Source organism: Notothenia coriiceps, unplaced genomic scaffold, assembly GCF_000735185.1.
Source record: "Notothenia coriiceps isolate Sejong01 unplaced genomic scaffold, NC01 NC01_scaffold00000281, whole genome shotgun sequence".
Taxonomy (NCBI): domain Eukaryota; kingdom Metazoa; phylum Chordata; class Actinopteri; order Perciformes; family Nototheniidae; genus Notothenia; species Notothenia coriiceps.
In genome coordinates this window covers 15,490-40,946 of record NW_011332982.1, presented here as the reverse complement: position 1 = coordinate 40,946, position 25,457 = coordinate 15,490, and the positions used below count along the sequence as shown (strand labels likewise).

At 41.9% G+C, this 25,457-nt stretch overlaps 1 protein-coding gene across 4 annotated transcripts; it reads left to right on the top strand.

The window, feature by feature from the left end:
• The first annotated feature begins 2,211 nt into the window (after positions 1–2,211).
• On the top strand, positions 2,212–20,833 carry chd9 (chromodomain helicase DNA binding protein 9). Of its 4 annotated transcripts, none has more exons than XM_010777873.1 (17): positions 2,212–2,372; positions 6,412–6,501; positions 7,165–7,268; positions 8,318–8,435; positions 8,556–8,613; positions 8,784–8,832; positions 9,651–9,897; positions 10,358–10,563; positions 11,367–12,263; positions 12,502–12,671; positions 13,976–14,152; positions 15,095–15,272; positions 15,621–15,769; positions 16,189–16,419; positions 16,905–17,054; positions 17,186–17,290; positions 17,578–20,833. In XM_010777873.1, the coding sequence occupies exons 1-17, from the start codon at positions 2,254–2,256 to the stop codon at positions 18,475–18,477; spliced, it is 3,948 nt and encodes a 1,315-aa protein (XP_010776175.1). In that variant the 5' UTR covers positions 2,212–2,253; the 3' UTR covers positions 18,478–20,833. The 4 variants fall into 4 exon arrangements, with proteins under 4 accessions (XP_010776175.1, XP_010776104.1, XP_010776037.1 ...); XM_010777802.1 differs by having other exon boundaries at positions 15,092–15,272; XM_010777735.1 differs by having other exon boundaries at positions 13,976–14,203.
• The last annotated feature ends 4,624 nt before the right edge of the window (positions 20,834–25,457 follow it).

The following is a 25,457-nucleotide window of genomic DNA, read 5'->3' as shown; positions in this document are numbered from 1 at the left end:
GCTCTTTGATAACCCGCCATTAAGTAACATTACCCTCCTTCGTTTGAGAATGTCAACAGTTCCATGGTATTTTTGGACTCAGTGAAGCACTACCACACATTGTAAAGAAATGTATCACTTTAAAATAAAAAGCTTGTAATATATTATATTTTGAAAGTAACTTGCCTAACACTGGACATTAAAAAGCCATTAGCAGCTGTGACGAGTCAAGCAGTGAATTTTAAAACAGATATAATTTTAAACTTGTAATATAGCTACAATGATCAGACAGTCAGCAGTTACAAATCAAATTACCATCTGCAAAAGTACAAAGTTGTTTGTGAGGAGCACATTATTTATTGTGCGTATATGTGTGAGGGTGTGTGTTTGTGTGTGTGCTTAAGATTGTTTTGCTCAAACTCTTAAGGCCTATATTCTCTTTCTCACCTGAAGAACAAACGTACCATTGCTTTTGAGATTTTAATATCGTAGTTTTGCGAGACAAAGGAGTCAGCCATTGTAATCCTCAAATAATCTATCTTGAATAATAGGACTTTTATTCTAAACATTCAAAAAGCAAACCACTTTAATTGCTAATGCACTTGTCAAGTGTTTGACTCCACCACGGATGCTCCTTGATAACGCTCAACATCAGAAGCACAGACAATTTATTCTCCCCACTAGCCTGAATGTGAAGAGGCTCAAGCACTTACTTCCGTTTTTGCAGTGGGTGGGTGGAGACTGCTTTTGCTGCTCTATGTTCAAGTTGGAAAGTTACTTGACTTAGCAGAGAACTGACAATGAATGTGTGGGAGGGCAGACATTAAAATGATGATGACAAGAGGAGAATGTTTACAATGTACGTTTTTTTTTAAACTTTTAGATATTATGAGAACAGGGATTTTGAATTCAACTTCAAACAGATGTCAGTGAAAAATATTATGTCATTTTGTTTTTTTAGTAAAGTGTCTTCAAAGATATAATTTATTTAAGTTCACTACTGAAAGTTCTTCTTGCTTTTAACCTCAAAGATGGTTACTTGAGCTACCGGCTTATGCTAATGGCTCACTAAAGTTGCATTTAAAATTAACTTGAGACTGGAATTGCTGTCCTGATTTAGCATTGGACTAAATTTGTTGGACTTAAAACAGAAAAATAATATCTGATATCTGACACCTACACCACCCACAAGCACAGTCAGAAATGTAGTATTAGTAGTAGTAGTAGTAGTAGTAGTAGTAGTAGTAGTACTCCCAAAGAGCTGTACAATGTTTAACTTTTACATTTTAGTAAGTAAAGTAAGTAAGTAAAATAATTGGTGGAGTTTAAAAAAAGCTAATTAAAGTTTATGGCATAACCTTAAATAAGAAAATATTGCTTAATTATTCTGCTGCTGTCAATGATAACACACAAGGTCTAATATTAAAGCCCCTGTCACACTGTCCCGAAATTGGCACCTGATGGACACACGATTAAGGAAATGTAAAAATTCGGCTCTGATCGTAACAACATCGGGCCATTCGTGAGGGCATCTTAAGCCATCGTATGACCGCCGGTGGAGTTTCTCAGGCTCCGGCAGCAACTTCGGGAGCGGTGGCAACATCTTTGGTATCAAAGATGGCATTAAGATGCCCTGACGAATGGCCCGATGTTGTTACGATCAGAGCTGAATTTGAACATTTCCTTTATCGTGTGTCCATCTGGTTGTTTTATTGCACAACAAAATCATGTAAACATATTATGTAAATAACCCAATTTGTGTTCTGTGAAACTGAAAAGGATATAATATATTATTTTGAAGGCGAGGAAGTTGTTGTTGCTATGGAAACAACATGACGGAGAAAACTTAATATCTTCTACATATAAAGACGGAGAAAGTAAAGAACAAAGTTGGAAAATATCAGTACAGTATCATAATACTTTCGTTGCAGTTGTATGTCTTAAATGTAATGTAAATGTTGCCTACGTGTGGTTCGGGGCCACCTTCGTGCGAAATTCACAATTCCATATTCGTGTGTCCATCGGGTGTCAATTTCGGGACAGTGTGACAGGGGCTTAAAGGGCGGAGGTGTGTTCATGAATGTTCACTGTTGTTTTAATGTGCTCTGAGGTTGTGAGTGATAGAGTGAAAGGAGAACGGAGTGAAGCCTTCCCAACCATCACAAAAGATAGTGGAACATAGAGAGATTATACTAAGTGGGATTAAGGAAATGCCTCCTTCTTGTTCCACTAGGTCTGTCTGCTCCAGTCCCGCGGGGCAGGAAGGGGAAGAAGATGAAGATCCAGTCCAGTGCTTTTGACATCCACAAAGCCGAGTGGCTCAGGAAACACAACCCAGAGCACATGCTGCAGGACGACGGCTACAAGAAACACCTCAAACACCACTGCAACAAGTACGGCTTTCCTCACCTTACATTGTACAAGACAAATACTTCACCACATTTTGTTTTGGTTGAAATGACTTCTAATATTACAGTTGGACTGAAAGAATTGCTGGTTTATTCCTTGAACAAGGTATGAAGTATGTGTGTACCTCTTCAGGGACTTCAGATCAAAAACTGTAATAGCTAATCTGACATAAATAATTCAGTCTCTTTTTGAAGTTAATGTATTTTCATATCATATTATATTATGTATTTATTTCAAAGAGGACCATGCATACAAATACATTCATCTCCGAAAAGAGATTAGCTACAAGCTATTTGAGCTAATAGCTAATCTGCAGTCCTCAGGCAGGTACATAACAATCAGCAAACACTAAACACATTGCATCACCTCTATCACACAAACAATTATAAAACATATTTAAATACAGGTCAATCAAATAAACATAGTACAGTTCAAATATAACATTACAATACAGTTACAATTAGAAAACTCAGATGACGTGTTCCTTGTTTAATAAGTATGACACCAAATTAGATTGTGCCAACTGTATATGACAACAACCAAAATATACAATATTCTATTCTTTACGAAATATAAATACTCTTGACTTTATAAAATAGTGTTCTTATGTCAGAGACACACTTTAAATATGATATCTAACTGCATTTAACCTGCTCACAGTGCACATGGTGACTAATAGTCTATGGTTGGTTTGATTTATCTCTTGTGGGAGTGTGTGTCTCTGTGTCTGTTTTTAAACCTTTATGCTATTATAGCAACTGGCAACGGGTCATTATTCTCTTCCACCACATATTGTGTCCGTTTCATTTTGCTAGAATAAAAGCCTGAAGTGTTTGAAGATACAATTTGTATCTTCAAACACTTCAGGCTTTTATTTTTTGAAACATTTTTTGTACATGGCTCAAATGTTAACTGTGGCACCTCCAAGCCACAGTAATTATGAGGCCCTAAAAGGTCTATCGGAGCCGACAGTCGGCTGATTCATTAACGGACGTGCATCCCATCGCGACCAGCTGACTGATGCGATGCTTAATGACACTTCAGCTGCGCTAATGGCCGTCATAGATCTCTCTTATTTACAGGGGAAAAAAGATGGCTGCTATCAAAACATAGGCCGCTGAGATATAAAGCCTAGTCCTTTTTTAAAAGGGGGGCTTGTGTCCGCAGAACGCTGCGGCGTCCATAGAAAGTTCTCCATTGTTCCCCTGCCTAGTTGTGCTGAATCCAGGGATTGTCTGATATGTGACACGCCAGGCAAACTGGGACACAGTCAGCAGGGTTTGCTGACTTGTGTGTTTTTTTTACTTTGAGGAGCTGGAATGTGGCTGGTGACGGGGGGGGGGGGGGTCACTAGCCTCCTTAACAGAACCGTAAATGTAAAGACTCCTACACAGGAAGGGACCCTTTAGGAACTAGTGGGAATGCAATGAAGCAGATCGTTTCCAGAAGTTTTCAAAGACAAGCGTGTCAGAAAATCTAATCATCGTATTATAATTGTCTTGTTCTTCAATCAGTGTGTGTAGTTTGGTACTGTGTAAATATCACACATCCTGCACGTGTTAGTGTATTTAAGATGTGAAAATGTGCTTTTGACATTCAAAGACTGAAAAGCTTTATTCGTGACACACAAAATAGCTTCAGTGCTTTTTGGCATTGGACATTTTGGGCCTCGTGCTCCTCAAACAATAAAACCTAATTTTCTTTTAATATGGTCTTCTACATTACTTTACTTTTACCTATACATGTATCTCTTTATTTAGTTATTTATTTAATTTACTAGCTAGGACCGGGAGGGGGGGAGAAAGGAAAAAAAATATATATATTGACTGTATAAATGTAAACTCATTTTGCCTGACTCAATAAAAAAAATATTTAAAACAATAAAACCTGCAATAAAATAGTGAAATAATTTAAATAAGTTGCTGGATAAAGGAATATATCAACATGTAAAAAAGTACAAAATGTAAAACTAAGTCTAGTCAATTAATTATGTTATACTGTAATAATATATACAAATAAGGACTATTAACCGATGTCAGAGGAGCAGTAACTATGAACATACATTGTGTGAACGATGACACTTCACAGAGCTCAGGAGTTTAACAGTCTTACAGCCTGTTGGATAAAACTGTCCCTAAGTCTGCTGGTTTTGGATTGCAGGACAGTTTGGATGAGGCTCATTAAGATCTCATGTGCTTTGATTTGGATTCAAGTCTGTGACTCAGCGACTCGCTGTTACGCTGGTTTCCTGTGAACAGACTATGAGGGATTATTTTCATGCCACACATCATGTCATGCATTAAGACAGACAGACACACACACACACACACACACACACACACACACACACACACACACACACACACACACACACACACACAGTCAGGAACACAGACTGGGATCAGAGTGATGAAGGGCTGCGCTGACAGGCAGAGGAAGCAGCAGCTGCTCCTGGGCGGCTCCACACTGAAGGGTGGAGGAGGAGAAAGGAGGAAGTTCAACACTTTGATTTACCAGAGCTACAAGTCCAGACTGGTCACCACAGACATCCATCACTCTGGCACACACACACACACACACACACACACACACACACACACACACACACACACACACACACACACACACACACACACACACAGTCTGTGTCTGAGCAGGGTCAATATTACAGAAGGTGTGAGGTAGATGGGAATCTATGACCTGGTGTGAATGACAGTCAAAGTGCTGCAAAAAATATTATGATTTCTTTGTTTTTTCCACAAAACGACAGCAGGTTTGAGTACATGTGTGTTTGAAGGGAACGTTTGTTTGTCTTGAGAGAGGATTTTCTTAGTTCTGACCTCATAGACTGCATACATAAGTTGGTCACCTGTCTGATGCATTTTGTGGATCGTATGTAGAGAATAAACCACAACACAAAACTGTCTGGAAAGAGAGTTGTTTTTCAGTCTTCTAGATCATATTATTCTTAATTATATATTCACCTTTTGAGATATCAGAGTTTTGGCAACAGGTGCTAGACAGTTGTGCTGCTCCACTGGTGTGTTACTAATGGGGAACATTTATAATTGTCCTTATCTACTCTGGCTTGATTAACAATTTGTAATTGCGGTGTGGTAGGGGCTTTGATTCAGGAAAGCTAGATGTGCCAATTTTCCTGAATTTCCCGACTCATTTGGCACGATCGGAGAATACTGTATCTCCTCTGAGATGTAACCATTCTGTTAAGAGTAATTGTAGGACAGATAATAACTCCACAGTTGTATCAATGCCCAACAGAGAGTCTCGCTCAAATGCCAGGAATCCTGAAAACCTCCACATTTTGCCAACAGCCAGCATTACAGGACGGAATTGAAAAATCATTCTGCGCTTAGACAAAATGATTACACGGCAGGCTTTGTACATTAAGCAAAAGACGTTACGGCCTGGCACACCACAGCTCCCACCACTTCACTGTGTCTTCCTTTCAAAGCCTGCCGTCTGCGATGTGTGATCATGCATCACAGAGCTAATGTCTCCCCGGTGAGTCAGCCTCTCACTACCTTGTCAGCCTCCACTTCCCAACCTTCATCTGCTGCCAGAGCACGACCACATGACGACTGGAGAGAGACGGCTGTCTGTTCAATCGGGGTCCTCGGAGCCTTTCTGTGGAGCCGCCCACTCTCTGTGTGGTCTATACATCATCCTCAGTTAAAATACAATACACCACATTAATTACATATGAGTTTATCTGCCAGCTCTAAGGATTCAAAGCTGTACACACAAAGAAAATCCTAAACTCAGACATCCTTATTTGCAAGAATGCTGTAGTTTATGTGAAACGACATGAATGTGTGTGTGTGTGTGTGTGTGTGTGTGTGTGTGTGTGTGTGTGTGTGTGTGTGTGTGTGTGTGTGTGTGTGTGTGTGTGTGTGTGTGTGTGTGTGTGTGTGTGTGTGTGTGTGTGTGTGTGTGTGTGTGTGTGTTCTGCTCGCTCAGCGTTTGTGCCTGCTTTGTTGTGACCACTGGGTTTTCTGTGTGCAGGGTGCTGCTCAGGGTCAGAATGCTCTACTACCTGAAACAGGAGGTGATAGGAAGCCAGGCCCAGAGGGTTTTAGACGGCGTGGACTCCAGGTGAGCGGACATCACTCTACACACACTCACTGTTCTCATCGTTAGCTTTTTTTCTTCAAACTGCTTAACACTCTTGAAAAACATAATGCAATAGATGGTAACTAACACTTTGCCTGGTCCCAGATCAGCTCAAATGATATAACAGCTGATTACATGCTTTAGGTCAGATTGATTTAGCAGATGTAATCCAACACTACGCACCCGGCAGGGTTTCCGAACCGAGGTGAATTAACTGCCTCATAGATTTCTCTCCTTGAGTGGAGTGTGGCCATTAGCATATGGTATCAACCTGTTGAAGGAAGAATCATCTGATGAAACCACATGAATAAGAAGGTTGTAGAGCTCCACCTGCTGGTGAAAGGCAGGAAGTTCTTCTATTCTACAGCACTGTTTAAAATGGTTGATCAAGCTGCTTTTAAATAAGAAACCCCCATAGAAAGTTAAAGGAAGCTGCCTTTTGGTGTTTCACAAGAAAACCCCTTCATGGAGAGTATTGTGTTTGGCCTCACGAACACTTAAACATGTGTGTATTAATACCAAATTATTAAAGCAAATGGAAACATAACAAAAAGACGATCATTGGATTCCACCAAATGATGACTCTTTAAATCTCCTCCTCCTCCTCCTCCTCCTCCTCCTCCTCCTCCTCCTCCTCCTCTGTAGTGATATAAAGATCTGGGTGCCAGACCCTGACCACTCAGAGCTGCCGGCCTTGTGGTGGGACGCCATCGCTGACAAGTGTCTGCTGCTGGGTGTCTATAAGCATGGTGAGAAACCTCAGCTCTTACTATGTGTTGTTTTTAGGGCTGTCAAACGAGTAACATTTTTAATCAGATTAATCACAGCTTAAAAATGAATTAATCATGATTAATCACCATTCGACTATGTCCAAAATATGCCATTTCTTTATGTATATTGTTGTGGGAATGGAAAGATAAATGAAAGAAGGTGGATATATCCATTTAACATACAGTATTAGTATGTATGTTTATTATAACATTGTTCTGTGTGTCAAAATGAAAGACAGCCCACACACCTATCAATCATCAAACCATGGGGTCTTATTTCATTACGTGTTGATTTCTATCAGCACGTAATGTTGTATCGATGTATAGAGAGATGTACTACAGCAAAAGTATTCTCCGTGGCCAGAAGACATTATCAAAGATGTTCTATTGAGAAGACGATCACTACGTGACAAAAGTTTTCAAAACCGTTTCTAGTCTTCGGTATTTCCAGACAAGTGGCTACTGAAATCAATCTTACTAACTGCTGTCTGTGCAATTTACTGGGCGCGAGTTGGCGGACTTTATTTTGCTTACTTTAACATCATTTTTCATGGTGGGGCTAAGGTGGGGCTAAACCATTTCTTGGTATGGCTGTAGCCTACCCCAGCGCTGCCACTGGTGGGATGTATGGGGCGGGCCATTCTACACATGTGTTAAATGCGTTAAATATTTTAACGCAATTAATTCAAAAAATTAATCACCACCGTTAACGCGATCATTTTGACAGCATTAGTTGTTTTATTTAAATATTTAGGATTATCCAAATAAGAAACATGTGCATTAAACAGGAAACCCTAACCCTAAAAAATATAAGAAAGTTGCTTTAAAACAGTCACAATGTTTACAACACGTAGTATTTGTGTTGTGAGTAAAACATTTGAACTGGTCATTTAGTTTTTACAGTGTTTAGGTCTATTTTCCATTGATAGCAGGATGTCATGCAGCTTGTGTGTGCTCCCTATCTGAGGGTTTCCATGAATTATCCTTAGCTAACCCTGTTATTTGCTTTTCCTCCTGTGCTCTCCCAGGTTATGAGAAGTACAACACTCTGCGTGCGGACCCCACTCTGTGTTACCTAGAGCGTGTGGGACGTCCAGATGAGAAGGCCATCGCTGCCGAACAGAGAGGCAACGACTTCATGGACGGGTTCGTACAAACATTATGTGGACTTGTCTTTAATGTGCATAACTTTAGATATTTATTAAAAGAGTGTGTCAGCTGTAAAAATGACTGTGTGTGTGTGTGTGTGTGTGTGTGTGTGTGTAGGGATGTGGATGACCCAGAGTACAAGCCTGCCCCCGCCCTGCTGAAGGACGACATGGAGGTAAGGCCACGTGACCCACAGCTGCATGCTGGTCCTCTGATAAAGAGAACTTTGACCGCTGTGTATTTGAGCTTGGATTTGATTAATTGTAAAAGCCATCAGTTTGTTAACCTTATGTTCCTTGCTTGCGTGTGTGCTCTGTAATAATCACACTCTGTCCTCTGACGCAGGATGACGCCTCTTCTCCTGGAGATCTCGTTGTCGTTGACAATGCCGGAGGTGAGTATTAGATGCTTGTAATCCACAGTGGATTATTTTTGCTGTGATGAAAATAAAAACAGGCTTTCCACAAGCGGGGGAAAGTTGTGAAATGTAAAGTTAGGTAAGTTTATTTATATAGCACGTTTCTACAACGAAGCAATTCAAGTGCTAAGTGCTCCACGTGCTTTACAATACAAATATTTAAAGTATTCGGACATAGTGCAAAAAAATCATTTCTAAATTACAATTCAATTTAAAAAAATAAAAAATAAAAAAAATAAATAAATAAAAAAAAGCTAAAGTATAATAAGACTTGTATAACATACTAGAACAAAAATGACACTGCAGTGTAAGATATAAATTGATTATTTTAATAAAGGCAGCGGCAAATTTAAAAGTCTTATTTTAAGGTCAGAATCTGAAATCCTTTATTTGTACAATAGCAGGTACATTTACATTGTTCCACCATAGGGGCGGTGCAGATACAAGGCAAATAAACTCAGTAGAATAACATTTTAATAAAATAAGTACAGATGCAAGGTATAGAAATTAGTTGCCGAGTTAGAGTTAGTGAAAATGTAAAAAAAGTGAACTAGCAGCCAGTATTAACATTATTAAATTGTGAAAGTATATAATGCAGTGTTATTTCAGTGTTGTTACATTCTTAGGTCGTGGTAGTCTCGTGTTTATGTGATATCAAACGTAATATTACCGATGAAGATGTTACATGTAAGTCCTACTAATGTCCTGGAAAGACTTGAATGACAATTGTAAAATAAAATGATTTGAATTTGGGGGATTTAAAAGTGAATTATACTTTCTATTTCTCTGATCAGATGCAGTTCCATTGACTGGAAGTCAGACTTCCTACTGGCCTTCCCCCTCAGTGCTGACTGCCAGGCTGAGGCGGCTGATCACGGCCTCTCAGCGCTTCACCAAGAGCCGGCAGATCCTCCAGATCCACCAGACGCAGACTCCGTCTCCCTCCTCCATGATGCTGTCCGCTCCCCTCTGCCCGCTGCCCCCCACACTCAACGACACCCTCAACCCCAAGATGGTCGCTAAGATTGAACGGCAACAAAGGTCAGTGTAGGAGCCAAAATGCTGTGGTAGCCTGTGTTTATAGTTCTATTACCTTCAACACCACACGCACTTGTAATGGGTTGTTTCCGGTGATGGTCACATGGGTGTGGTTAATGGTTAAGGGCACCTGGTGTATGTAGAGGTTGAGCAGCATCACAATGGGGGTGAGCTTAGCTCTGATCACTTTTGTTGACCGTATGATTCTGTTTGTTTATTGTTTTGGTTTGCAATATTAAATATCCTTAAAACGTTGAGTTCAGTCCAGACTTTATTATTTACACGCGTCACATCGATGAGCGAAGTTTAGCCTCAGAGCGGCCGTATTCAATGGGAATATAGCCGCCGCAATTAAGTCAACAGAAACAGCACAAGCTCACCCTCTGTGGGACGATGTGTCATTGAGATATGACTTCATTTTGTAGGAAAGGTGTCATCACCGGGTACGTGTTTTTCTCCCCAGATGGACGAGGCGAGAAGAGGCTGACTTCTACCGTGTGGTCTCTACTTTTGGAGTCGTTTTCGACCCGAGCCTCGGCCGGTTTGACTGGAACAAGTTCAGAGCCATGGCTCGGCTGCACAAGAAGACCGACGAGAGCCTGCAGAAATACCTGTGTGCTTTTGCCGCCATGTGCCGGAGGGTGTGTCGCCTGCCACCCAAAGAGGGAGGTGAGGGGTCCTTTTGATTATTCACACACAGACAAACTGTTAGTCTTTTTGCACAGCTTAAGATAAGAAGTCTGGACATGTGGACCATCACATCCACATTTAGTTTTTACACTCCCTACAGAAGGTCAGTTACCGTGAGCTAGAGGTGCAACAATTAGTTGACCTGTCAATTTGTCGATTGACAACAAATAATTGTCAACTATTTTGCTAAAAGATTAATTAAGTTTCCCTCTTATATCATACCAAACTGAATATCTGTGGGTTTTAGACTAATACAAAGCAAGACATTTAAAGACATCACCTGTAGGAAACTGAAGTGACGAATGGCTTAATGGATCATAAAAAATAATGTATTTAAAAGTGAATTATTAATGTTGTTGCAGCCCTTATTGTTATTTTTTGCAGCCCCACTGTATCTATGAAATAATGCTTTAAAAACAAATGATTTACCTATTTTGAACATTGGATAAGTAATGACATTGCCTTATGTGTCTGTATTGAACATATGGTGGCTGTGGAAATGCCATATTAGGGTATATTATGTATTTCTACCTACATGCCCTGAGTGACTTATACTGACCCACACGCCGGCTGTAAATGATTTAATTCTGGAGAGGGGTCGGCAGCATCTTATTAACAAGCTGGCTCAGCAGCACTCAAGCAGAGGGGCTGATAAGGTTAATCATTTGCTGGAAGACAAACAGTGTGATGTTTAAACTCAAACAGGTCGGTGGGTTGTACCTGTAGAGCAGCCTTCATTTCCTCTCACACACTCACACCTGCTTCTCCGCCTCTTGTTCCAGACGCTGCGGTGGAGCCGTCCCTGAACATCCAGCCCATCACAGAGGAGCGAGCGTCTCGAACGCTTTACAGGGTGGAGCTGCTTCGCCAGGTCAGGGAACAAGTCCTTCGCCACGAGCTGTTCTACGAGCGCCTGCTGTTGTGCCAGATGAGCTCCGACCTGCCCGTCTGGTGGGAGGCAGGAACCCACGACCGAGACCTGCTCATCGGGGCCGCCAAGCACGGAGTCAGCCGCACAGATTACCACATCCTGAGGGACCCCGAGCTCAGCTTCATGGCGGCACAGCGCAACTACAGCCAAACAAAGCCCGCTCAGCAGCATTCACACACGCCCACCCCTCTCCTGCTGCCTCAGTGCCCGCCCAGCAGCTCCATGTTGACGGGCTCTCCGCTGCCTCCTCCGACCCACACAGACGCAGAGCTCGGTGGGGTCGTACCCAAAGTGGAGCCGGCCTCAGAGGGGGAGGAGGGCAGGGAGGAGGGCAGGGAGGAGGGCAGGGAGAAGCAGGCGGAGAGATGGAGCCCAACTCGAGCACCAGCGACTCCCACGGGTCTGGAGGAGAAGCCGCTGTTTGAGATGATCGGTGGCGAGATGCAGATGGTTGCAGCGCGCACCAAGCCCCTCACCCCCAACTCCTCCGAGAGGAAACCCAAGAAGGCCAAGAGGCGCCGCAGGGAGGCCAAGAGGGGCTCCGAGTCCGACTCAGGCGGCTCCTCCTCCAGCTCTTCGTCGCGCTCCTCTTCCACCTCTTCATCCTCCTCTTCTTCCTCGTCACATTCCGGGTCCAGCTCCTCGTCCTCTTCGTCGTCTTGCTCCTCTGGCTCCTCGTCATCATCGTCCTCCTCCTCGTCTTCTTCCAATGGCAGCGACAGTGAGGGAGAGGAAGGGAAGAAGAAAGGTTAGTAAACTAAAAAAACTCAACTATTTCTATTTGGTTTGGAGAAAATCGATATTTCACTAAATGACTAAATGAATCCGCTAGACCTTTCAAATGAAACAGACTATCTTACTCATGGTTTGTTTCTGCCGTCCTGCTTTCATTGAGGGCAGTTTGAAATAATACTAACTGCACATCATGCGTGCTTAAAAGCTTCCGGTGTGTTCCTAACATCTGTCTCTGTGTCCTGTGTGCTCAGTGCCTGCAGCAGCAATGGTGAAGGGCTTTGACGAGGACAGCGTGGCGTCTCTGAGCATGGCGCAGGATGAAACTCAGGAACCTCACACGGCTGAGAACGGCATCACCAACAACTCCTCACATCCCTTCCAGGGAGGAGGGTACATGCTCGCTGCATCCTACTGGCCAAAGGTGAACACCTGCAATCCAGTTACTATAAATAACAACACTGCATGGCCAACAAAGCATCAGATCAAGTATTAGATAGAGAGATGGATAGATGGGTAGATAGATAGATGGATGGATGGATAGATAGATAGATAGATAGATAGATAGATAGATAGATAGATAGATAGATAGATAGATAGCTAGATAGATACGTAGATAGGTAGGTAGATACGTAGGTAGATACGTAGATAGGTAGGTAGATACGTAGATAGGTAGGTAGATAGATGGATGGATAGATATATAGATAGATAGATAGATAGATAGATAGATGGATAGATAGATGGATGGATGGATAGGTAGATAGATAGATAGATAGATAGACAGATGGATGGGTAGATAGATGGATAGATAGATAGATAGATGGGTAGATAGATGGGTAGATAGGTTAGATGGATGGATAGATGGATAGATAGATGGATGGATAGATGGATAGATAGATGGGTAGATAGGTTAGATGGATGGATAGATGGATAGATAGATAGATAGATAGATAGATAGATAGATAGATAGATGGATGGATAGATAGATAGATAGATAGATAGATGGATGGATAGATGGATAGATAGATGGATGGATAGATGGATAGATAGATGGATGGATAGATGGATGGATAGATAGATAGATAGATAGATAGATAGATAGATAGATAGATAGATATATAGATGGATAGATGGATAGATAGATAGATGGATGGATAGATATATAGATGGATAGATAGATAGATAGATGGATGGATAGATAGATAGATGGATAGATAGATAGATAGATAGATAGATAGATAGATAGATAGATAGATAGATGGGTAGATGGATGGATAGATAGATAGATAGATGGATGTAGGATAGATGGATGGATAGATGGATAGATAGATGGATAGATAGATGGATAGATAGATGGATGGGAATTGTTTGCGTTGCAGCAGCACAAAAAAAAAACTATGTACATAAGAGAAATCAAGACACTAGAAATAAACAGTTCCGAAATATTTCTGAAATAGAAATAAAATAGCATTGAAAAGTAAAAAAAAAGATATATATTCATGTGGACATATTTCCAGTAACAAATATAATGCAGGATATTATTGTGCAAGAAATGGATTATTCAATATTAAATTGAATATAAATGTAAAATGTACAGTGGGAGTTTGAGTCCAGTTCTCAAGAGAAGCTTTTAAACGTATTAAGTTCAATGAGAAACAATGGAAGTGTTTACCGTGGTGAGGAGGGAAATCAGAACTGACTGTTAACGTGCTAATGTTGTTTATTTAGGATCGTGTGATCATCAACCGCCTGGACAGCATCTGCCAGGCGGTGCTGAAGGGCAAGTGGCCGGGAACGCGTCGGGTGTACGAGCCCGGTGCCGTGGCCTCCTTCTACACCACCAAGCTGCTGGACAATGCCAACAGTCTGTGCGAGGACCCCTCCGCGTCTCCACAGGGGTCAAAGGTGACCAAGCATGTTGCAGAAAACAAGGAGTTCTCAGTAAAACTCAACGATGTATGTTGATTTCGCCCTTCCTCTCCACCTCCCTCCGCTTCGCCTAACCGTAGGACCCCAGCGCTGCCATGACCGGCGCTAGCTGCCGCGTTCAGCATGTTTCTCTGGGTTTTTCTTCCTTCTTTCCTTTGGGTATGATTAGTGGTTTTTACTGCCTGGCAGGATGAGAGATTAATTTAATGGCAGCTTTCCTTTCTTTTCCCACACACTCAATTTGAATTGGGCTCTGGGGCTGTGATTACATGAGCACAAATCAGTCAGTCATGAGAATATAACAAGGGTTGAGCTTGAAGCCTCTTTAGACTGGAGGAGTCTTGCTTATAATCTCATTGAAACGGAGGCCGTGGCTGTGGGTGTGCTCTAATATGCTTCCAGGCAACGTGGCTGTTAACTCTGCAGGCCTGACATGCTTCCACTTACTCCTTGCTTGTGTGCTGCTTTTTGATCAGGGTCTTTTTATCCCACATTTTACACAGACCCTCAGACCCTGCTGCTTGTTACCTTGAAAACCTGTAAATGCTGACAGCAGCTATCAGTCTGGCATGGCTTCCCACTACAGTACAAACTACGAATAGACTTTACCCACTGCCCTGCGTGTGTCAACACTACTAACAAGAAAATACCTGACAAACATTTGCTTTTTTGTAAGAAATTCTTATCAATCACATGATTAATCACATACATGGAAATGTAACATAACTATTGAGTTTGATACAAGGACCCTTAAATGACTGGACATACAGGCAGAGAACTCCGTCAACAGTCCAAGTTTAAGAAAGATATTAATAATAAGCTAGAATCCCTCCTTGTATCTCGCTCACCTTGTTTTCCCAGTCACTATAAATCTTCCTAGACGTATCCAACACATTTTCTTGTCTGTGTGTTCAGCAGGAGGGAGGTCTAAAGTTGACCTTCCAGAAACAAGGTCTACCTCTGAAGCGGCCCCTGGAGTCGGAGGAGGGGCCCCAGGCCCAGCAGCAGCAGTACCTGGCCCGGCTTCAGGAGCTGCAGAGCGCCTCGGACACCGGCCTGGCCGACATCACCAAGCCTCAGTGCAGCTTCCAGAGCGGTGGGTTTATTCAAAATACAATAAGACTGTGTCGAGGCATGTCTTCCTTCACCTTCCTTGTAACACCACTAGATGGCAGCAGAGTATGTTTTTAGTGAGTGAAGACTGCAAGGACATAAGCCATCTTCTGTAGGCCTACTGGATTTGTTTACACAAATATTTACAAAGGTAATTTTTTAGTCTGAAATGAACCATCTGACTGTTTCATGCAAAAATACCGTACAGTTGAGGTTATTGTCTTAAAAAGCTGTTGATTGAATTCTGAATGTGTGTCTACGATTTCCAATTACACCTCGAAGCTTCATGACTTCAAAGTGGCCCACAGCTAACACGCTTCTTCTCCTGCAGTTCCTCCAGGTCTCCCTGCTCAGATGAGGCTGAACGGAGCACCGGACGGCCAGCCGGTGGTGAAGAGGCGGAGGGGGAGGAGGAAGAACGTGGAGGGGATGGACCTGCTCTTCATGAACAGGAACAGAGCCCCTGCTGTTCCTGATCAGGTAAGCCGCCCGTCTTAGCAGCTTGTACGGCACCACAACGCTCAACAAAATAATGGTCTGGAGCGTTTTCAATTTACTTCTCAAACTGTTAAAAAAAATACAAGAACAATCAAAAGAAAGGAGATGTGTTTGATCTAAGCTTGAGAAGTGGGGCACAGAGACTGTAAAGAAACAATTAAAAATATATAATATTAATACAGCTAGAATTGGAAAGAGTGAATGTATTATACGTAAACATTTACAAGCTACAAAACACATATCGCTAACTAAATATCCATAAAATTCAACGAGTCTAACCGTTACTACTAAAATCCAAACATCAGTTTATGCTTGCTTTGGTTCACTGGTTGCTTATGGTTTAACACTGGTATTGTTTGTGTGTGCTTTACAAACACTGTGTTGTGCTCTTGTTTCTCCAGGTGCCTCCAGGGTGGGGGGGTATTGGTCAGGTGGCCATGGCTGTGGCCCCGGTGCCGGGCTACAGCCAGAGCTCCAGTCAGGCGCCCGCAGACACTGACAGCCGGGTGCCCGTCATCAACCTCAAAGATGGCACCCGCCTGGCAGGGGAGGACGCCCCCCGGAGGAAAGACCTGGAACAGTGGCTGATGGAGCACCCTGGCTTTGTGGCCGACACAGGAGCCTACATCCCTGTGAGTTCATTACTCATGTTACATAACGTGTCCCTGTGAGCTGGCTCTGTAGACCTTTTAGATTAGATTCACTTTATTGAAATAGTTTTTACAGCGGCCTGTTACCAAGGCATAGCACATAATAGGAGATAAACTGTAAATGTATACATATCAACAGTAGAAATATGTATATCTATAGAGTATCTATTCAATACACAATGTAACAAAAACACAAGGAAAACACTTTTTTATGGATTTAGAGGAACAAATATGCTGTTCAGAACATGGCTTTCACATATATGTGGTTTCCAACCGTTTAAAAACAAGTACACTCATAGTTGGCTTGTGCAGAAAGGTGAATTCAGTCAGACATTTGTCTCAATGTCTCCATGTCTCCATGTCTCAATGTCTCATGTCTCCATGTCTCAATGTCTCCATGTCTCCATGTCTCCATGTCTCAATATCTCCATGTCTCCATGTCTCATGTCTCCATGTCTCATGTGCAGGGGGTGAATAAGATGCAAATGCAGTTCCACTTCCAGGACGGTCGGCCCAAACAGAAGAGGCACCGCTGCAGGAACCCAAACAAGATCGATGTGAACAGCCTGACCGGAGAGGAGAGGGTCCAGATCATCAACAGGAGGAACGCACGCAAGGTGTGTGTGTGTGTGTGTGTGTGTGTGTGTGTGTGTGTGTGTGTGTGTGTGTGTGTGTGTGTGTGTGTGTGTGTGTGTGTGTCTTGCCTGTTGTACATTTGTTCATGTTTCTGTAATCTTTCATTCTGTAGGTCGGTGGAGCGTTTGCTCCTCCTCTGAAGGATCTGTGCCGGTTCCTTCAGGAGAACCCTGAGTACGGAGTCCCTCCTGAATGGGCTGATGTCGTCAAACAGTCGGTGAGTCACTCGCTAACAAATTCATCCAAACTCTCACTGGACTACGATGTGTCAGCAAAGTGTTTTAACCCTGTTATCCTGTACTCTACAACAGCTGTGATGAATGTAGGATGGGTTGCAGGGCTGTCGTATCGGACTGCTTTAGTTTGAGCTAGATGCATCTAGAAGATTAGCAATGTACAGTGTATGCATCTTTTCATGTACTGTGATTTGCAATGAAGTATCACCTCTAGCTGTGCTGTGTATCTCTGCTCACCCTGCATGTATTCCCTCCACATTGTCTCCAGGGTTACCTCCCAGAGAGCATGTTTGACAGGATCCTGACGGGACCCATCGTTCCTGAGGAGGTGAGCCGGCGTGGACGTCGACCCAAGAACCCTCTGGCTAAGGCAGCAGCAGCAGCAGCAGCAGCTTCAGCTTCAGCCCCAAACCCCGCTGCCATGGGCCTGAACCCCCTGCTGGCCAACGGGCTGCTCTCTGGGCTGGACCTCAGCAGCCTGCAGGCCTTCCAGCAGAACCTGCAGAGCCTCCAGAGCCTGCAGCTCACCGCCGGCCTCATGGGGCTGCCGACCGACGCCAGCAACCTGGCCGCCAGTAACCTAGCCGCCATGTTTCCCATGATGCTCTCTGGTATGGCCGGATTGCCTAACCTGATTGGCATGAGCAGCCTGCTGGGGAAGCCGGCTCAGGAGGGCGCAGGAGGCTTGGAGGAGAAGACAAAGGGAAGCGGTGCAGCAGGAGAACCGTCTGCCTCCAAAGCCTCAGAGCCCAGAGGAGAAAGGACAGAGGGCTCAAACTCCACTCCTTCCTCCACTTCCAGCTCCTCTTCCTCCGCCCCACTAAGTGCTTCAGCTGCCTCTTCACTGTCTCTCAACCCCTTGTTACTCTCCAGTATGCTTTACCCAGGGATGCTTCTCACTCCAGGCCTTAACCCCCCCACACAGCCGCAGAGCTCTAACTCTGGCCCCCCCCTTCCTCCTGCAGGCTCTTCGCAGGAGATCGCTCGGCTAGCGGCACAGAGGGACGCAGAGGAGGATGACGAGGCATTAGACGAGGATGACGAAGAAGAAGATGACTCAGCAGAACAGAAGGAGAACAGTGGTCCTGACGGTTCGAGGAAAGCTGAGTCATCTTCCTCGGAGTCTGGGAGCTCCTCTTCATCGGATGATTCAGACTCCAGTGATTAGGACTGATCCTATGAATATAATTATAAATTTATTTATGTATCGCCTAGAAATGTACACATATATTCACATATATATGGATTTTCCAGCACTTATGTTGCGATTTCTTTACATGTAAATACAAGAACTAACAAAAACGTTGTGTAAAAAAAGACCACAAAAACCTTTAAAAAAAAAAAACGTAAAACTGACTTAAAAAGAACTGAAATAAAATGTCAGTGTTTGTTCACAAGGTACAGTCTTGTTTTGAGACATTTTGCATGTCAGACTTTAGTAGATTTCTGAACTCTGTGAACCTGTACCACCCGTATGTACAATTGCAACAAAAAAACGGCATTATTGTAATTATGTCAGGATTTAATTTTATTAAAAAAGTGAAACTACATCAACATGCTCGTTGAGCTGTACTATTAATATATTTGGATTGTTTGGGGCCGGGGGAACGAGACTTGACAAACACTTTTCTTGTAAATAGTCGGTACTTTTACAGGTTCGTTGACACTTATGCTTTGCAGATCATACGTTGGATATGTCAGCAATAACTTGGGCAGCTAATGAATGTCACTGAAGCTGTAGATTCTGTCTGCCATGTTCCACCCAGTGCACAACTCACCTGTCATATCACGTCGACTTCATTTCTGTATTAGTCCACATCCTTTTTGGAAACAGTTACCTGGAGCTCACTCTTTGCGCTTCACTTGAAATCTATGGAAGTATTATGTTTTCAATCCGCTTAAATCTGTCAAAATGGATCGTAATTGAGATTTCAGTTTTCACATTTAATTTGAGAAACATGTCCCAAGGCGCACTTTAGCTTCTGACAGCAGGTGAACACGCTCACACATGTTAATAATGACTTAGTGTCAGTCTAATAAAGCTGTGGGACAGAAAACAACCTTTTTACTGTGTGCCAAAAACTGCCCTCTGACCCTCTGAGGTCCTCCTTTAGTTTCTTTTGAAAGAATTCAGGATGTTATTACTACCACCCCGGCATTTGGCTGCATCTTACCTCAACTGTTAAAATGGTCTGGCTTCACTGTGCAACTGTGCATGGGTGTGTGTTATTGCTGTCCATGTACAGAACATGATGTCCTTGTTTCTGCTGGAACGTGTTTGTCAGAGGCTGTGTTTTTTTACTCAGAGCTTCCACTGTGTTTTCCCGTGGTTTCACCCCTCACCCGGTATCTCCTGCTTCCGTCACTTCCAGTCTGAACGCTGTGTATTAAGCGGGAAACTGCAAAGCTATGACCAGTAAAACACGTTGACCTTCTAACCTTAGAAATTTGGAGGACAGACCTTTTGATTCTGTGTACTTTGGAAACATACAAGGCACAAGCACAAAACAGTTAAAGTCCCCCGCTAAGATTGAGTATTATCCTTTAGTGCCAGACGGGTCCGCTTCAGGAAGGGCTCGGTAAAAGCAGCTTGTGTTGCTGGGAGTTTGCAGCTTCTTCATGTATTTGTCACTTTGTCTCGGATTGTGTTCTGCTGATGAATGGAGCTTCAGCTAGATGTAGAAGTGCCCTTATCCTGTACCTCACGCTCGCATTCACCTCCCGTCTGACAAACACCTCTGTGCTCCACGCTTGTTTCGTCTATCGTCGTCCCTGCACACGTTCAACCAGGATACACATAAACACTGGAGTTCACTCAAAGCCGAAGTACCTTTTTGTAAATTCTCCGCTTGCTCTAGGACTGCTGTTACACAGCGGACTGTTAGACACACGTTTCAAAAACATTTCTGAAGTGAGGCTTTTGTTCTGCCTGGGTACAACAGAGCCCCTCTGACTAACTCAGTCTGTTTAGCTCTTCAGTATTGCTGTAGCATCGTTCTGTAGTGGGTGAAACCACGAGCTGCCCCTCGACTCAAGACTTGTATTAATTTCTAATGTTGCTTTCAAGTGATTTCCTTGTATGCCTGTTATATATAAATATATATATAGACCTAGTCATGGGTTTTTGCTTGCAATGCAATTTGCTTTTTTTTAATATTATTACTAACAGTACAGTATTTTTCTATGTCTGAGCAAAGATCTTAAACACGCCACTGTCAGTTTGTAAATCTGCACCTCTGCTTTCTTTAACTCGTAGTGCCCTTATGCAAACACCCAGCCATTGCTATTCTGCTGTAGGTGATACATTTTCTTTTTGTTGCCCCACAGCGATGGGTTAGCGGATTGTTAGGACACATATTGGGGGTGGGGGGGNGGGGGGGGGGTAAAAGTGGTAGACATAAGATTGGACTGCTTATTTTTCGCTTGTTTTATTTTATTTTTAGGTCGTACTGTACAAGGACTCCCGAAGCACTGCTAGTGCTCAAGAGGGGGTGTAGAATCTGCGTTAAACACGAGTAACAAAATGACCAATATGCAAGAGGAATGACAGAACACACTACTGCTGTACAGGGGGGGGGTATTTCTGTTCCATGTAATCACTGAGATGGCAAAACTAGCATCGTTGGTTTTGTATTTTGCTTTCAAGCTTGATAATATCCTAAATGTCACTCTGGTCAGTTTTTGTCTTTTTTTTTTCTTTCATTGGACAGTTGTAATATTTGCAAGTTTTGGTCTGTGTATTCAAAATAATTCTTTATGTAGTGCAGGAAAACACGTCTTAAATTCATTTGTAATTTATTGGATTACTTTCTATGAAGTTCTATAGAGGAAATTGAGGTTTAATTATTTTTATTAAACATATTCTTCTGACTATCAATTAAGTGTGCCTGTTGCTTTGTCTGGGGGCCTTTTTCAAGACATCAGGAACTCTCCTCACGTGTGTTCATTTATTCACTTCTGATTTGTTCCTTTTCCACACTGCACTCAGCAGACTCGGTGGGAGAGGACGGAAAAGTATGTTCTACTTAACTTATAATAAAAGCACTTCTTAAAGCTTTTAAATGCATAAAATTCACTAGTGATGAAAAATAATCTGTTCTTGCTTAAATTGAAGGTAACTAAAACCTTACTTTGTATGTTCCGTTGTTCTTTTTTGAGTAAAAGATAGCTTTTTGCACAAAATGATTTATAACTCAGGAAAAAGTTGCTGACACATCAATTTTCAGAGTGCGAGTAGCAAACAAGGTTATGTGTTATCCTAGTTCTAACTGTATCTGTTGTAATACAGCATTCAGTAGAGAAGTAATGCAACAATCACAAAACACCTAATCCAAAATCTATCTATAAATATGTAATTGGTTGCACATTTTATAAAGTTGAATCATCCATCATCTACTGGTGTGATAAGAAAGATCCATCGGAACGTTTCCAAGATTCTTTTCACAAACAAAACAAGCCTAAAATGTGTTTTGCCCGGACATGAGTGCATGAACAGATCCCATCTTTATTACAGCAAAGAGTTGACATGTTTTCCTCTTGGATTTTCCTGTGTTCTTCTTCCTCTTGGTGGCGCTCCTGTTGTTCCTACAGCTGTTCACACTTCAGAGCAACACCAGAGACATGTCGGGGCTTGTCTAAATAATGTGAACTTCCTCACTGTGAGTAGCACGTGAGCACTGCTGCAGCCGGACACACACTTAAAACACACACAGAGCTCAGAGCACAGGACCCAAACTGGATTTTAAACCATAAAACCCAGAGTGACCGAGACTGGTAAGTGACTTTGATCCTCGTTGTATTGTACTTCAGTCAAAAGTTCAAATTGAATGACGTGTTGCATGAAAAGTCAGCTGTTAACATTCACCCTCTACTTCTGCATAAGTGATAATAACTAACTGCTGCAGCACCGACTGACTGGAGGTTAATGATTGACTCTTTTGAAAGGCTCTAATGTAGCCTGTTGTTATAATAATACAAAATGTGTTCAGTTCAACTACGGCAACATTTAAATGCCTATCACGTGATGGAAAGTGAAACTCAGGCCTGTTTATGATGAAACTTCTGTCAGTGAACAAAACAGGAAATAGGTGTAAACCACTTGCTTGTGCTTTCTCGCTGTAAGTGTATTTCTAAAACAGAGAACACAAATCCTAGTGTCAGCTGTATTTTATGGACACTTTATTTCCATGTAATGCATAGACAAGCTTCATATCACACAAAAGAAAGTTTGAGGAAGATGATGTATGTATGACAAGGAGAGGTTGCATCAGTCCAGTTTTCTGTAGGAAACATGTTTCCTTTGACTCTTGGCACTGGCAGTCTATTTGTAATGGAAAATTAACTCATCTATTGATAAAGGAGGGAAACAAATAATGTGTTTAAGAACCGAGGCATTTTCATTTGGAGGCTCTCAAGAATGCTACAGTCTGTGATTCAAACAAGTAGAGCTGACACTAGAAACATGTAAAAACACGTGTTATTTGACCGGTTAAAGGGATAACGTGACAGAATTACATGTAGTTTACTCTGCTGATTTGAGAAATTGCAGTTATTGTTGCTTCTGATTTTAAAGTGAATTGGGTGAAAGCTTTTTTAGTCCATTAACCTGCAGCTCTGTGAAGATGTTAATGCTCATTCAGAGAAAGTGCGTGAGGCCTCAAGACGAATCTGTTGGAAACACGTGAAACTTTGGTGAAGAAGCAGATTTTTTAAACAAGTCTACAATGAGGATTATTGTGGTGTCTCACAAAGCCTGACTTGAGTGCAACAGTAAAACAATGTCACCTTACTTGACCCTAAATGATAAAACACAAAAATCATTTGAATGTTCAGATGTTGGGGTTTTTCTCTTTCTCAAATGAGGATGATATCACACATTTTGCTGATAACGTTTCTAATGTTTTGGCCATGTCTACATACCTATATAACACAGGCTACATCGTTCTTACATAATAAACTTAAGTAAAAAAACATCTTATTGTTATTCATTTTCTCTTTTTTTTTTATTTGCGTTGCATTTCATATTGAGGCAATCCAAAAATGACGAGAAATGATCAGATTACATTACTTTATATATTTTGAAACTCAGATTAGTATTAGTATACAAGAGTAACTTTCCTGACCCTGATCATAGCTCAGTATTGTGCAATCTCTCGATCCCTGCTTCCACATTCTCTCTCTCTCACACACAAACACACCCGGTGTAAAATGATAGTTTACTTTAAGATCATGTTTAATCGTCTCTACATTGCTGCTTCAGACTGGGTTCTTCTGATGAGTGTCTACAGCAGGGGTGTCCAAACTACGGCCCAGGGGCCAAATGTGGCCCGTGGTTGATTTTGAATTGGCCCGAAGCAAATTCTTAAAGTATAATGGAATATGGCGGCCACCTGAAACGTGTGCTCTTATATTGTTTTTAAATATATATGTACAAATCCCACTTTTCAAATATATTCTGTCAATTAATAACCATTAACTTATTGACATAACACGCTTGAAATATACCCTTTTTATTTCCCCTTATTACAGTATAAGCAATTTGACTTCTGTTTTAAGGGATGAGCTGCCAACAAAATAAACAAAACCCCATCGAAAACTCTGATGTGAGTCTCTTGAAAATGTGGCGCAACATGAGGCCCTTTTGCCCTGTATGAATGTACAGGGCAAATGTTGTTCGTTCCCCAATAGTTCTGTACATATAAAAACGCCGCTGCACACATGTGTCTGTGGGAGGTCTGTGATCCTGAATGATAAACGGCACACGTGGGAGTGAAACAGAGCCTCCATTGAGACAGACAGAGGAGGGAACACACTCAATGTGGAATGTGGGAGGTACAGTAGGAGAAGGCCTTTTCTTATTAAACTCAAAGTAAAAGTACCAACAGTCCAGGGGGGGGGGGTGATGGAGATCAGTTTTCACATAACTGAGCCTATGACAAAAGCTGACTGAGAACATAACAATCAGTTCAGAGTACAATGATCTTAAGCTGTCTGAAATGTTCCTGTTACATTTTCAACACGCCATAATCACAATTTATAATACATTTTAATTTCACATTAAGGTACCTTGCAAGGACGGAGCAGTACTCCCATGTTTGGGAAGCTTTCCCATCTGAGATGCAGCAACATGTGACTCATCACATCTGTTGATGATAAGAGTAATAATAACACTCTCATTGCTGTATGATAAATATAACGCAGGGCAGTGGATAAGCTAAGCATGCACACTGGAAGCAGGAAGCAACAGCTCTGGTCAAAGTTTTAAAAAAAACACCCACCGACACACTTCTGACATCTTTTAAATATTATTTGTACACGTGTTAACATTGTAAAAGTTGTTCACAGGGAGTCCCGTGATATAACTATTTGCTGGGCCACTGACTTAGTAAAGGAGGGAACAAACATTTCAAGGTTTGTTTGTTTGTGTCCCATGTGTGAAATTAAGAGTCACTTGTAGGCGGAGCTTTAGAAAGAGCTACTTCACCGACACCATGTCTATGTTTCTTTGTGTTTTTGGTGCGTTATGGTAAACTTGTTTTCTTTTTGTGTAGCTTCTTTTAAAAGTAGAATCAGACTGAAAAAGCTAGGAAACTAAGAAAATATGAGACATGGAAGAAAGAGCCTTATAGGACAAGTCAAGGGAATTCCATTAGTTTTTTTATTTTGCATATTGAGAATTTAGGTTTGATTTATTCTCAAAAGTGTTTTGGTAATTCTCCTCATGTTGTCTTTTTTTCTCAACATTGAAGTCTTCCTCTTCTCATTATTTTCCCTTATTCTATTAAAGCTTGATTTTATTTACATTATCAAAGCTCTTAGTTTAAAATGCCTCTAATGTTTTTTTATAAAGCACTTTAAATTGCCTTGTTGTTAACCTGTGCTATATAATAAACTTGGCTTCTCTAATGCCTACATGGCCCTAATTATTTACCGTTTAATATTATTACAAATTCTATTTATTTAGTGGTTGACAAACCTGAGGAGCTCAACCAGATTGTACTTCGTTGATAGTTTGTATGTTTCCTAATCTGGTGTTTTTAATGTCCTTGTTTAGATTCCTGCTCTGACTCATCCTGTGTGAGTAAAGGTCACCATGGACAACGGTCCCCATGGTAACCAGGGGCGATCGATGTTTGGCCCGAGTGAACA